This window comes from Drosophila hydei, unplaced genomic scaffold, assembly GCF_003285905.1.
Source record: "Drosophila hydei strain 15085-1641.00,03,60 unplaced genomic scaffold, DhydRS2 tig00000001-arrow-pilon, whole genome shotgun sequence".
Classification (NCBI taxonomy): Eukaryota; Metazoa; Arthropoda; class Insecta; order Diptera; family Drosophilidae; genus Drosophila; species Drosophila hydei.
In genome coordinates, this window is record NW_022045643.1 from 6,341,583 (window position 1) to 6,356,160 (window position 14,578).

General features: G+C 38.1%; 2 protein-coding genes across 9 annotated transcripts in view; one reads left to right on the plus strand and one right to left on the minus strand.

Moving 5' to 3' along the window:
- LOC111605731 (whirlin) overlaps nt 1-14,578 on the plus strand; it is a 38,343-nt gene that overhangs the window by 16,067 nt on the left and 7,698 nt on the right. For 4 of the 8 annotated variants that reach the window (XM_023324423.2, XM_023324426.2, XM_023324425.2 and 1 more), the window contains exons 4-10: nt 715-845; nt 3,010-3,293; nt 3,361-3,681; nt 3,930-4,101; nt 4,163-4,273; nt 4,352-4,381; nt 6,755-6,826. In XM_023324423.2, coding sequence (XP_023180191.2) covers nt 715-845; nt 3,010-3,293; nt 3,361-3,681; nt 3,930-4,101; nt 4,163-4,273; nt 4,352-4,381; nt 6,755-6,826 — 1,121 coding nt within the window. Of the gene's footprint in view, nt 1-714; nt 846-3,009; nt 3,294-3,360; nt 3,682-3,929; nt 4,102-4,162; nt 4,274-4,351; nt 4,382-5,666; nt 5,765-5,858; nt 6,190-6,754; nt 6,827-14,578 lie in introns of all 8 variants that reach the window. The other 4 variants (XM_023324424.2, XM_023324427.2, XM_023324430.2 and 1 more) reach the window with 2 other exon arrangements.
- On the minus strand, nt 7,253-13,688 carry LOC111605733. Its single transcript, XM_023324432.2, has 2 exons — nt 13,544-13,688; nt 7,253-7,559 (listed from the first exon to the last, which is right to left on the minus strand). Exon 2 carries the CDS (start codon nt 7,526-7,528, stop codon nt 7,253-7,255), a length of 276 nt encoding a protein of 91 aa, XP_023180200.1. The 5' UTR covers nt 7,529-7,559; nt 13,544-13,688.

Genomic DNA, 14,578 nt, shown 5'->3' on the forward strand with positions numbered 1-14,578 from the left:
TAATTTTGAAAAGCTTAAAGCGCTGTTTGCAGTACTGAATCATATTAAGTTAATTGATAGTTATCGATAATTTCCAATATAATGCAAATATTCTATAGTATACCATCTATTTTTGTTTTAAGTTATCGATTGTCGATATTTATGGTTATCAAGAGCAGAATTGAACGTTATTAGAAAATGAATTGTATGAAGATATTTTTATGTTATCGATTACTTTTATGAATATCGAATTTAAGAGAGTTAGCTTGAAATTGATGATATACGTTCACATCAAGTTATCGATAACTATCGATATATTCGCCATTTAAATACATTCTCTCATCACATCAAGTTTAGTTTACACCAAATGACAGGAACTGCATAAAGTTATCGATTATTTGCGATAAACATTAGTTAAATGAGCTTAACTGGTAGTATAATTTGACATCAAGTTTAATTAACACAAGCTAATTGACAACAAATCGACTTTATAGTCTCCCTGATGTTTCCTTAATCATTTAGCACACATACGCCCCATTGCACCCTTTATTTGTGGCTTAACCAATTTTTAATGACTACAGGGTATATAAATTTGGCCTAACAGTGGGCGGCGCAGGGGCGTGTCACTGTGTGCTGTGTGTTGTGTGCCGTGTTGTGTCTTTTAATAAAAGTTTAATGCGCAGCGCTTACTAATTGATTTCTTTTCTCCCATGTTGCTTTTCGTTTTATCGACAGGCTTAGGTGTTTTCATCTCACGCATCGAGGAGAATTCGGTGGCGGAGCGCGCCGGCCTGCGGCCCGGTGATACAATCCTAGAGGTGAACGGCACGCCATTCACCTCAATCAATCACGAGGAGGCGCTTAAGGTGAGCTAACTGCCAATGATTCGCTACGAAACTATCTTTTGATACATTTCTCAGTAGTTTTAATATTTTTCTAAGCATATTTATACATATAGAGCAGAAAATCGATTAGAGCACATTACGAGCGAGTCAGCGGGAATTTACAGTAGACAACGACTAAATAAGAAATGCATAAAATTCTGCTTAAATTTCTTATGTAATGTAGTCTAAGCTAAGGAGTGAGCACTGTAGCGCACATATGTAAGATATGTAAGAGCTGCCAGAGTCTGTTAGAGAAGCTGAAAAACTGCAAGAGATTACATTTAAGCATGTCCTTCAGTCCTTGAGCTTAGACAACGACATCGAAAAATCTTTCTATTCAAAAGAGATAATTTAATTGTACACTTTATTGATTTTTAATGTGATTTTGTTCGATAGGCTGCTTGTTTGCCTGTTAATAGTTGCGATAAGGGCCAATGCAATCGAGTAGCTGTGCCTTTTATGTGCGCCACTTGGCAGAGTATCTAAATCGCAAAGCCAGCCCCAACACCCCCTTCGCACATAACCCACATAGGCAGCCAAGTTGGGGACAGCTGCGCTGCCTTCGCTGACAGCGAAAGTCAATTTATTGTGGAATATTTTATGTGACACGTTATGATAGTCAATATAATTCTTCATATACGAACAGTAGCTGCCGCTGCCGCTGCCGCCGTTGCTGCTGCTGTGTGCGTGTGGCCCCATCAAAGGACATTAGACTAGGGAACCGAGGGGAACTGACAGCCAGTTGAGCACATGTTGTGCCACTTCCCACGCTGCTTTCCAATTTCAACTTTATTTCAACGACAACAATTTGTTTGGCAATACATGTAAAAGAAATAGAACGGGTCTATTGCCGCTGCTGGCGGCCCTCTGCTGTGCTCGTTCTTTGCTCCGACCGATTTTGAGTAGTTTTTTCTTGACTATATCTTGCACTTAACATATAATGAAACATTTTGTATAAATAATACTGAACGTTGAACGAAATACATCATGAGTATATGAAATACACACACTAATACAAATATACACTGAGAAAAAATTGGCAATAGATTAGTCGCATTGTATTCACTTTATAAATTTACGTTTTTCAGTAGATTTTTCCTTCAATTTTTATCAGTTTCATTTTGTTAATTAATTTCATTTATAATTTAATTTCCTTAACTACGCTTCAGCTACACCTCAAGCACAATCGATTCGTATACTCTACTGCAGCTCAAAGTATTTTACTCTAATCTTGTACTTTTGAAGTATTTTATTTAGAATTTTTCCAAGTTTTTAATAATAGTTTTAATAAGCTAAAAAGTGTTTGAAATTTTATGTGAGATTTACTTAGAGAAATTTTCAAATTCGATTTTTTAAACGTTTTTTAAATATATTTTTTTTGAGATTTTTATAAAAAATCATTTATGTTTTAGATAAGCATAAGACTCTTGAGTTTCATTTGGAGAATGGCCTAAAAGTGTTAAATAAAAATATTTTTAAATATTTTAAGGGCAAGTTGCAACCTTTTGACAGCTTGCCAAACTCAAAATTTAGCAAAAATATCTTTTTGAACACATTTCCCAAACGGATCAGCAGAAGTTAAGCTTTAAGTGCTTGCCACAACATGTTGCACCACAAAAACTGTGTGTGGTTAATGTTTCGGGATTATTTGAAAACGAAATTCGAGGCTTGGACATTTGTGCCAAGCAATTAGCACAATTGCACGCAAATGAGTTTTTGGTCAGAGCAATTAAAATTCTGACAGCCGAATGTAGGAAATGCTGCAAATTTTGAAATGTGAAAATATGAAAATGTGGAAAATATGGAAAATATCTGACATACAGCAAAAACCACAATAAAAGCACAAACAACAGTCGAAAAGTGGATACGCCCACTTTTCTGGCATTATGTACGCCCAGTGGGCTGGATTTATGCTAATGCATTGCTTCGAAAATATATTTTAATTAATTAAAATTGTGTTTTACATTTAGTTTTTGGTTTTTGTTTTCTGTTTTCTGTTCTTCTTTTGTAAGTTTTTGCCACCCGTTTTTTGCTCTCTTTGCTTCCCCTATCGTTCGTTATTTTTGCTTGCATCTTTCGTCTTCCGTCTTCCGTCTTCCGTCTCTCTTTTGTGTCTCTTCTATTGCCACATTTTTTCTTAACGCAGAGATGTGTGCAGATATTGAAATCGTCACGTCAAATCAGTATGACGGTGCGAGCGCCGCCCACGCTGAACTCAACGGCGCCGCTGCACGGTTTTGGTCCACCCTCGCGGGATCCCATGTACGCATCGATGGCCCCCCTATTACCCCAAACGGCAGCCGCCCAGGCAGCAGCGGCAGGTGGAGCGGGTCTGCCGTTTCGTCAGACCTGCTCCTGGATGGATCGACACGGTCGTCCGGCCTCGCCGCCCATGGAGTATGGCGGCAGACGAAACGAACGAAGAGATCGGTGAGATACATAACATATATAACACATATATATAGAATATATAAAGTAATATTAGTTTATTTCCTAGTGTGCGTCGCGTGGAGCTGCTCATCGAGCCGGGCCAATCGCTGGGCCTGATGATACGCGGCGGCGTGGAGTACGGCCTGGGCATCTTTGTGACGGGCGTCGACAAGGATAGCGTTGCAGATCGAGCCGGTCTTATGATTGGTGACGAAATCTTGGAGGTCAATGATCAGTCGTTCCTCGATGTGACGCACGACGAGGCCGTTGGTCAGCTGAAATATCACAAGCGCATGTCGCTGGTGATACGTGACGTGGGCAAGGTGCCGCACTCCTGCACATCCATCGAAATGGAGCCCTGGGATGCGTACAGTCCAACGGGCACGAGGTGAGATGGGATGTGGGAGATGGGGAATGGGAGATGGGAGATGAGAGATGGGAGACGAGAGATGGGAGATGAGAGATGAGAGATGAGTGATGAGTGATGAGTGATGAGTGATGAGTGATGAGTGATGAGTGATGAGTGATGAGTGATGAGTGATGAGTGATGAGTGATGAGTGATGAGAGATGATTGATGAAGAGAGGATTTAATTCATCTGATCTGATTATTCATATATTATTTCCATCTCTTACAGAGCACGCCGAAAAGGTCAGATTGCGACCATGGTGGAGGAGAAGGCGCGCTCGCTGCTGCCACGACATCATTTTGCAAGTCTTTCATATTATATAGCCGAATATAGTGTGAAAGCAATGACCATAGATGCCTTTGTTGCCGTCTTATTAGAGATGTTAGATACGTACGAGAAGGTAAGTCGAACAACTGAACCTGCTTTTGGCCATTGGGCATAATCGACTCGATGATCTGCAGCACACGCTTGTGACGGAGATTCGAGAGCTCGTCTTTCCGGAGGATCGTACACGGTACGATGAGCTAGTGTATCGCCGGGAGCGCGATCCATATAGCGTGGATAGGCATAGGGTAAGAGTGGCTAATATCCATATATATTTATATAGAGCACATTTAATGCCCGTCTAATTGGTAAACCCCTTCCTGCAGCGTAAAGGAGACCCCGCACGTGATTTGCCGGTAAGCTTTTTAGAAGATTTATTCTACGACACTGACACCATATATAACTAGCTGCGCATGTTAAACTATTGTACGACAAAAATAATTTAACTACTCGCCTAGAAACTAGCAAAGCGAGGAGTCAACTTGATTGCTCTACTAAATAATAGACATATAACTAACTATATATCTGTGTATTCTCTACTGCGGAACTGTTCTATGTTTCTATGAAAACTTTAATTTTATTTACATCTTATTGTTGTTGTCGCTGTTGTCGTTGTTGTTGTTGTAATTTTTAGTTAAACTAATTTATATGAAAACTGAACTCTGAATGGAATAAACTATCGATTATAAGTACTCGATACACATGCAAATACACGACACTTGTCCAGACAAAGCAAAACTTGTAGTTTAATTACTCATCGTGTAGGAAACTTTAACAACTTTAACTTTTTTACAACTTTAACTGTTTTTTATTATTATTTATTTATTGTTTATGCTTAATAGTTGCTCTCTGTTTGCTGCATGCCTATCGATTTGAGAAAAGCTTACTTTGATTCGGCTTCTCGATTTTGTTTTTGAGCGAACAAATATCGAACCAAAACGAATGTCAATTTTTACTTTAAAAATGCAAAAAAGAAAACAAAAAACAAAATCAAAAAAAATATGAAAATACAATTACAAAAGAGTTAAACAATGCAGTTTTTGTAGTTGCACCAAATTCTTTTTTCTTCTAGGCCTAAGTAGCAGGCACAGTTGCTGTGCCTTGCGCTCCATTTATCGATAGCACAGTAAGATCGATAACAGACGCCGTTCCTTGGTTAGGCTTAGTTGACTAAGTAACATAATCAATTGTAAAATAATGAAATTTCGTAACATGTATTATCCAGATATAAGTAACTATATAGCACTTACTATATACTATATAATACCCAAACAGCAGTCACCGATAACTCACCCCAAACTCTGCTTAAAACATATCCAGGCACTTAACGGAACAAAGCTATATGTATATATACATATATTCAAGAAATGCACTGATCACCTTACTCTTTCTCTCTATCTCTCTCGCACGCTCAATGCGATTCTCTCTCTCTCTTACACACCCTTCACACACACTATCTGTGTAGCTGGCTCAATAAAACTATTCAAGGCCTAACCGTAGACCCTTTATATCATATTTCGCTCACTCTCTCGCTCTATCTCTTTGTCTCTCTGTCTGTCACACTGTCTCACTCTTTCACTCACGTTCTCTGACTCTGAATCGTATGCAACAACAACGTTCGTTCCATTCCATTCCCAACAGGTAACAGCTGACGATATGGAAGTAAGCGCCGCCACTGGACGCAGTCCCTCGTCGGACTCGGGGCTGGGCGGCATGACCGTAACGGATATACATAAACGGTACCTAAACACACTGAGCACCCACTACTAACAAAAACAAGAAATGACCTGTATTGAACTGTAACTGTTATTCCGTTAACCGTTCCGTTGATAGACCCGCACTGCAGTTACCCTATCGGCCCATGTCGGCGGGACCAGTATTGCATCGATCACAGCATTATCAGCCAGCCACAGCCACAGCCACATCACATGCAGCTAGCAACCAATCACCATCACCTACGCCACCTTCACTACAACAACAACAACAACAACATTATCCACATCATACCTCATTGCGTCATCTGGGCGGCGTTGGAAGTGCGCGTCATCATCAGCATCTTCTTCCCCATCAACAGCAACAGCAACAGCAGCAACAGCAACAGCAGCAGCAACATTTGGGACCAAATCAATTTAAAGTCAAGCAAGCCAAAGACAATCAGCAACAGGTCAGGAATTTGCGTCGCATTTATGGCACACTTATCTGATCTGTCCCACTGTCTCTCTGTTCTGGCTCTCTTACTGCTAAAGGCTTTCATAGTCCTCTCTCTATCCTTTCTCTCTCTCTCTCCTTTCTCTCTCTCTGCCAGCAACTAGCTAGTAGTTGTCATCAGAAATCGTTGGTTCTTTTAATTTCTGTTTTTTCGCCAAGTCTCCAACAATTTCTGATCACTTTCTCTGCTCAAATAATGAAGATTACAAATTTAATTGCATATTTAAGTGAAAAATTGACATTCGGAACTGAAATCGGCGCTAGTTGAGCCGTTCGTTATATTGTGTGTTGTCTGTTGTCTCGAGTTTGTTTATTCATTTTTACCAATTTTCATTTCTAATTTCGTCCAACTATTTATTAATGTCATTCGTGTATGTCTAATTGTCCAATTGTCTTTTGTTTCGACTACTTTCGTTAACTGTTGTCTAATTGGCTGCTAAGTGTAGTAGATTAATTGGCTATTAACTGTTAATCTAGCTAAGAAAATTTGTGTCAAAAATTGATTTTTCGCTTCTTCTTAGGAATACGGCTGTGATGAGCATAGAACTCGACGGGGCAGCGAGACCCTATTACCGGAATATGAGCAAGATGCGGTGAGTAAGATATGGAGCTTTACTCCGGTTGGTAAAGGGGCTCTCTCTGTCTCTCTCCCCCCTCTCTTTCTTGATATACATCTCTTTATGTTAAGTCTAGGGATTCAGCCTATCATTTCATTAAGCTCATTGTCATCTCTTTCAGCCTATGCCTATACCTCTTCAGATATACTTACCATCCAATAACTTTTCAGAGTTTCCCAGCAACACAAGAACACTTAAGCTTTGATTCTTTATTATTAACTAGTTTAAGTTATAACTAAAACACTAAACTTAAGCACTAGAGCCTTCAACTCTTGATGGATTATGTTTATATATATATAGTCTATATAGCATGTATGTCTACGTATAAGTAGTGTAATCAATACGCCAATGCAATCCAATTGAGCTCAAACAGACCGCAGAGCCCTCGCGTCCCTCTCCCTGCTACATTTTGTCGTGCGTGGCGCTGTCGTCCGCGGCGGACCAGGCGACGGCTCCACCCACTACAGGCAAATGATAATCGCGTGGCGGCGTAAAGGGGCGCACAAAGTGTCGCCACTGATGGTGGGCGTGGGCGTGGTGCGGATGATGTGCCTGATGATGAGGGGGCGGCGTCACAGCCGTCGCGGTTGCATGTTGGTGCTGCTGGTGGCAGCTATTGGGCTCGAATTTCGGGCGTGGTATGCGCAACTGTTTGATCTCGGTCAAATAGGTTTCCATGTTGCAGGCCACCGCAGTTTTGTTTGTCCGCCTGTTGATTTGTTGAGTTGTTTTAATGAATCGCTTGATTTGTAGCTCTTTCTACTGCTGTTGTTGTTTAACCAACTTGCAAATGTTATGGAGTGTGAAAACGAGTGTTGGTTGTCAACAATTTGCCAAAGCCAAACTTAAACAAACGACAAATCGTATGGCACTCGGTTAGTACATATGTTAAATGAAAGCGTTGTGTGTTTTTAGATAGAGAAAGATAGCTAGATGGAGAGATTGATCGATAGATAGATAGATTGATAGAGAGATAAATATAAAGATTGATATATTGACAAACTTATAGACAGATTGATAGATAGAAAGATAGATAGATAGATAGATAGATAGATATATATATATATAGATATACAAATACATGAATGTAAGTAAGTAGATACTTGAAGTGTGAAGGCTATGAAAATCAAAATAGGTATATTGATAGATTGACAGATAGATAAAAATAGCATATAAATAAGTAGATAGGATAACAGAGCTATTCGTGTAATAGGTTGATGGATATATATAGCATAGATAATTCATATAGAATTACGTATGTAGATAGAAAGGTAAATCGATTAGAAAGATCGAGGATACTCAGATCAAAAGTTCTATTCAAATATAAATTTCTATTGATTTATCTATATATAGATACAAGGTGGAATTTGAATAAGCATACAGATAAAGAGTTAAGCTGGTGAGAAGAGTATGAATAGTATAAGAGTATGCACAGGAATATAGATAAATAGATAGGTATATAGATATATAATAGAAATCTAAAATATTATTAGAAATATCTAGACAGATTAGTAGTTAGAGAGATAGATAGATTAACAAATTGGCAATAAATAAAGAGTTAGATGATGAGCAGCTGCTTAAATATCGATCGATGGTAATTGATCAATGTTAATATATGTATACATAGAGAAATACATAGATCGAGGGATAGTTCAATAACAAAATCCAACTAAATAAGACTTGAAGGCTATGAAAATCAAAATAGGTATATTGATAGATTGACAGATAGATAAAAATAGCATATAAATAAGTAGATAGGATAACAGAGCTATTCGTGTAATAGGTTGATGGATATATATAGCATAGATAATTCATATAGAATTACGTATGTAGATAGAAAGGTAAATCGATTAGAAAGATCGAGGATACTCAGATCAAAAGTTCTATTCAAATATAAATTTCTATTGATTTATCTATATATAGATACAAGGTGGAATTTGAATAAGCATACAGATAAAGAGTTAAGCTGGTGAGAAGAGTATGAATAGTATAAGAGTATGCACAGGAATATAGATAAATAGATAGGTATATAGATATATAATAGAAATCTAAAATATTATTAGAAATATCTAGACAGATTAGTAGTTAGAGAGATAGATAGATTAACAAATTGGCAATAAATAAAGAGTTAGATGATGAGCAGCTGCTTAAATATCGATCGATGGTAATTGATCAATGTTAATATATGTATACATAGAGAAATACATAGATCGAGGGATAGTTCAATAACAAAATCCAACTAAATAAGACTTTATATTTATCTTCTTTCTTTATCACATTTTGTCTTAGTTCAGCTGAGTTTTAGTAAACTTATTTTAGCACGTTTCTATGCACAAAGATCTTGAGATCTTAAAAAGTTGAAAGTAGATTTCTTAAGCTGTTCAATTCTAGAGTTTTTCACTCACATTAAACTGTAACGAGCGAAATTTTGCCAATTTCCAAAGCTTCGCTGACAGAAAATGAATGTAAACATTTACTTTTACTATAGATATATATATATATATATATATATATATATATATACGTTTTGCTTATATAGGATGCATTATTTAATGCTCAACCGGCTGCATTATAAACTTATTATGCCTTGAGCTTGGCAAGGAGTGCACGAAAAGTGAAAGTCAATTGGCTGCTTACAAAGCCAAAGAAAGAAACAAACAGCAGAAACAAGAAAAATATTTGCCTGTTGTTGCCAAAAGACACGAAAATTGCTATAATTTCCGGAAAAGGCGTTCGTCCAATTCCAAATCCAAATCCCAAGCTCCAATCCGAAACGCATCTCGACTGCAAGTTCAATGTGTGTTAAATGCTGTGGCCCTGTCAGCAGAGATTTGGCATGGAGCAAGAGAGAGAGAGAGAGAAAGGGAGAGCTGGAGCTAGAGTGAGAGGCCATGCTGTTTGCACAGCTGACACTTTTTCAAGAGATGGCGGCGGGGCGCGGCACGGCTGGCGGGCAGGGGGCAAGTTCGACTACTTCGACGGGTGACCAGCGACCGGCTGGAGCAGCGAGCAACCAGTTTGATTTCAGCTAAAACAGACAAACAACTTTTTGTTGTTGCCGTTTAGTGGATGTCTGGGCACTGCGACACTCACTTTTTGTTGAAATTACAACGGCAGCTAGTCCAGCTGGTGGCAGGAGGCAGCAGGCAGCAGGCAGCGGGCAGAAGCCAGGCGAAGACCAAAACTCAAAGTGGGTCATTAGAGAAACGTACTAAATAAGGTACAAAACTTTGTCAAGAGCAGGCCGTGCGAGCAGCATAAATGGAAAGTAAATAGTTGTTGTTGTTGTTGTTGTTGTTGCTATTTTTGTTGCTGCATTTACGAAAGCGGCAAACAAGCAACTCGAAAAATGTTGTTTATAATGTAAATAGACGTTAAATAAATCATTTTGATGCGTAGCAGCAGCAGCAGCAACAGCAGCAACAGCAACAACAGCAGCAAAACCAGCCAAAATCCGGTCCGGTCAATGGCTGTAAAGGCATAATCAACACACTTTAATAGACCCAGTTGCCAGCCTAGAAGAAGAAGAGCCGCAGCAGAACTTCAGCTGCTAATGAAGTCCAATTGTCAAAGTCTGACTTGGTTTTTCATTGGGTTTACAGTTACGTAGATTTTGACTCGACTCTTTTCCATTAGAAGTTCTCGCCGCTAAAGTTCAAATTCTTTGTTAGCTGTTTGTTTTGATCAGGCTTAATTATGTGATCGCTATTCACGTCTGGCTCGCAACGATTAGTGTTTGATTTAATTGGCTTTCAAACGTCTGGGAGTTAGAAACCGACAGTTGATTGAAGATAAGTTTGTGAGAAGTCAATTAAATGCCCTTTTGCCAACGACTTGGATCTAAGCCAAGTTGAAGATGTGTTATACTAGAACCAGTTATAGATGTGATGTATATTTAGGTCATATTGCTGCACAGATAAAGGATAAATGATCAAGTAAAGCAAGAGCAAGAGCTGTGAAAATATATATAGCTATAGATGTGTCATATAGATATGGATAGATACTATCAAACGTCTATATACGTTGCCGCAGAGAGTGTCTCTAAATATCGACTACTTAATGTGAATAAGAATCAATATGTTTTATAGTTCAAATCAGGCATAGAACGCACATTCCCTGCATGCCCTACTCGACCTTCAAATGTATAAATTTATATAGAAGTATGCATATCAGAACTGACTATAGATTTAGATATATCCCATACACATTGGCCAAGTTATCTGCAACATAACTTTATAAGTTCTTTAGAAATGGCATTTTCCTTGCTCTCAATTATAAATTCTAAAATAAATAAAAGAGAATCAATATACTTGAATGAGTCATAGAAACAATATATAAATATATAAATATATAAATATATAAATATATAAATATATAAATATATAAATATATAAAAATATAAATATATAAATATATAAATATATAAATATATAAATATATATGAATATAGATAGGTCACATATTGATAGATAGTTTCCAGAGAAACATCAACTGTTAACTGTATGCAAGAATCCTGATGATTTGTAGCTTAACTGAAAGACAGCATACATATACTCTATATATACTATTTGAGCTTTAAAGAGTAGCTAGGCCTACAAGAACTAGTCATAGATATAGTTACAATCAAAATCAACCAGAAAACTTCCTAATTTCCATAGATATCTCATATCTTGTCTAAATTGCAATAACTAGGGCTTACAACTTGACTAAGTCACAGCAAGCATCTGCCCATGCTAACTTAAAATGTAAATAAGAACAGCGAAAGCAGCTTCTTTATGCTGGCTATAATAAAATTAGGCCTAAGCTTCAACTGGCTGCCTCTGTAAAAACTAATGTGCAAAGCTTCTCTCTCTTCCTCCCACTCTCTCACTCTCTCTCTCTCTCAGTCAATCTGCTGACTTCCAACTTTGACCCACTTAAGTCAATAACACAAATATTTAATCATATTGCACAATAAGAGCTTTGGGGCGTTTTGGCTTTGACAGCAGCTTAGCGATCGGACAAGCTGTCAGGCTTATTACTTTAGTGGGTCAATGAGCGCGGAATAGTCTATGTATATGGCATTATGGACACTCATATTCATGGAGAGTGACACAATGGGCTGTTCGCATGATCTTCTGGCTGCGGCCAGAGGCACAATGGTGTGAATTGGACAGCGAATTGGCTGCTCACCTTTTGTTTACAAAAGATTAATAGACAGAGTAAGATGGCTAAGAAGGCAACTTGGCTGGTTCTATTGTGGCAAAAGTTGCGTCAAAACTTTCACAAGCAGCCAGAGAGAATTTTCCAAGAGCAGCAATAATGAAATTGACGTCCAATTGCCCAACCCATTTAACTGTTTGCCCGCTTTTCTGGCTCTCGGCTATAACTGAGAGTTTTTTCCCATTTTTTTCACATTTTTTATTTCAGTCAGCACTTTTTCGAAATCCGCTTAGGGCTCACAATTTAAAATCAATCAAATTTATGACTGTGCAAACTACGCAGCTCGTCGTTATGTGTAGTATATGATATATAGATATGTCTCTGTCTGTGTGTGTGTGTAGAGATTTGTAACCAAATCCAAGCGCAAGCAGCTTCACATCACATCAACGCATGCCATTGACCTCAATGGAGACTTGACGAGTTGCTCAACTGCCATTAGCTACACATTGAAATATATATTATATTACTATTTTATGCCTCTATATAGGTGTTTAAGTGTTGGACTTTAGTGGGTTATTGACTTTATGAGTGGGTGGTCTATGAAACTTGTCTCAAGGTCAAAAATGTGAAGACGGAACTGTGGCTTACAGCAACTGAAGCAGTTGAGTTTGTTGCCTTAACACTTTTGCAATTCTCAAATTCAAATAATGAAGCTAAATTTAAATTATTAAATGATTGACTAACTGCAGTGTTTAAGACAGTTGAATCTCAAAAAAAAGTAAAGCCAGTCAGCTGGGATTGTTGGCAGCGACTGCTGCTGGCCTAAGCCTAACTGCTTTCCCTTTAGCTAGCTTTTTCGACTGCCTTTTCTAGGTCGAGTTGTTTAGCGACTTGGCTCGTAGATCTGCACAGAATCTCGACTTCCGTCAGCGCGCACAGACACAGACCGAAAGCAACTTAATTGCAAAACCAGTCAGCACTAAAATCCAAAGAAACAAAACTTCAACTGAAGTCGGAGTTACGACTGTTCGCGGCTGAAGCCGCTGGCTGCAGGCAATTAAAAAACATCAGAAAAAAAGCGAACATAAACAAAAGAAATTAGCAGACATAAAAAACCGAGCAGAAGGTGAGAAATAGAAGTTAATTGAATGCAAATGCAAAAAAAAAAAAAATGAAGACGCCGAAGAAGCAGAGAAAAAAATCATTGCTTGAAGATCCGCAACTGCCTTTTGGGTTGTGACACATGTGTGGCAAAAAGGCTGGCGGCCAAATGTTGCAAAAAACACACACAATGATGATATAACAACAACCAAAACACCAACAACAACAACAAGCAGATATTGCCTGTGGCAATTGCCGCGCTCGGCCAGGCAACTTCTTACAATTGCTGTTGCTTATTGTTTATGCAACAATTTGTGGCAAACAGAGCGCGAAATGAGCGGCAACGACGGCAAATTTGTCAACCCGCAACAACTTGTTTAAGTTAGTTTCTATTTTTTGTACTTTTTTCTCTCTTTTAGTATTTACACGTAATTTGCAATTTATACGCACGTTTTGTGTAGCTCTGAAAATGCTGTGAACTCAGCCGTGGTAGCTGCTGCTGCTGCTGCTCCTCGCTCGCTGTCTCTATGACTCCGCTCGAGTTTGTCTGCCTTGTGTCTCGGTGTCTCTGTGGGCCGCCAACCTTACGCTTCGAGCAACGACGCGCAACTAAAAACTGAAAATGCAGACGCGGCCAAAACAGCAGCCGACAGCGCAGTCGACGACGACAGCGACGCTGTTTTTAAATATACTCTGCAGTGGGAGCATAAGAAGTTTGGTAGTCACTTAGCCTAAGACTTGGAGTTCGACTTGGTTTAAGTAATAGTTAAAGATAATTTGTAGCTGACTAAATGAAATTTTTGGGTAGCAGTGCTACAAGTATTTAAAGTATGCTTCTATACTTATAGATTCTGATTGAGCATCTCAAGTTTATCTTACCATTTTATGAAACTATTAGCTTTGTCACTCTATTGCCATGAAACTTTTTGCCAGCTGAAAGCTGGTTTTAGTTGTCTCCTGCCTAAGTCTTCCATTTGCTTCTACTTATTTACTCATTTACCATCAGAATCATGTCTGAAAGTTAGCTTTAATGCAATTTGTAGCTGAGTTCTCTAAGCAAAACAATCATTTAGTCATTTCAACAACAGGAATGCCACGAATCTTAGACTAATATTAAAGAACTTTTTGAGTAGCAATAACAGAGCGTGTTTCTTTTAGAGACTCACAATTTTGAGTTGCTAATGCTGATTTAATTAACAGCCCATTTAACAGCTGTTATTTGTTTCTTATGGAATCATTAATGACGTAGTATGTTTGATTGAACACAGTTTATTTTATTAATATTATAAATATTTTTCTTTACTTTGTAATACTTTAAACTTGTGTAATTCAAAATAAAACACTTTATAAACATGTGTATGGATACATAAAGCACATAGACATAGATACATGTGCATATATACATACAAAGGCATATATACATTTGCATACAACATATGCATCTAAATATTTATTTCTCTAATATGAAGCTTGAGTTACTTTCAG

Excerpts from the sequence above, each read along its gene's own strand:
- LOC111605733 (XM_023324432.2), bottom strand. The coding sequence starts at position 7,528 with ATGGAAACCTATTTGACCGAGATCAAACAGTTGCGCATACCACGCCCG.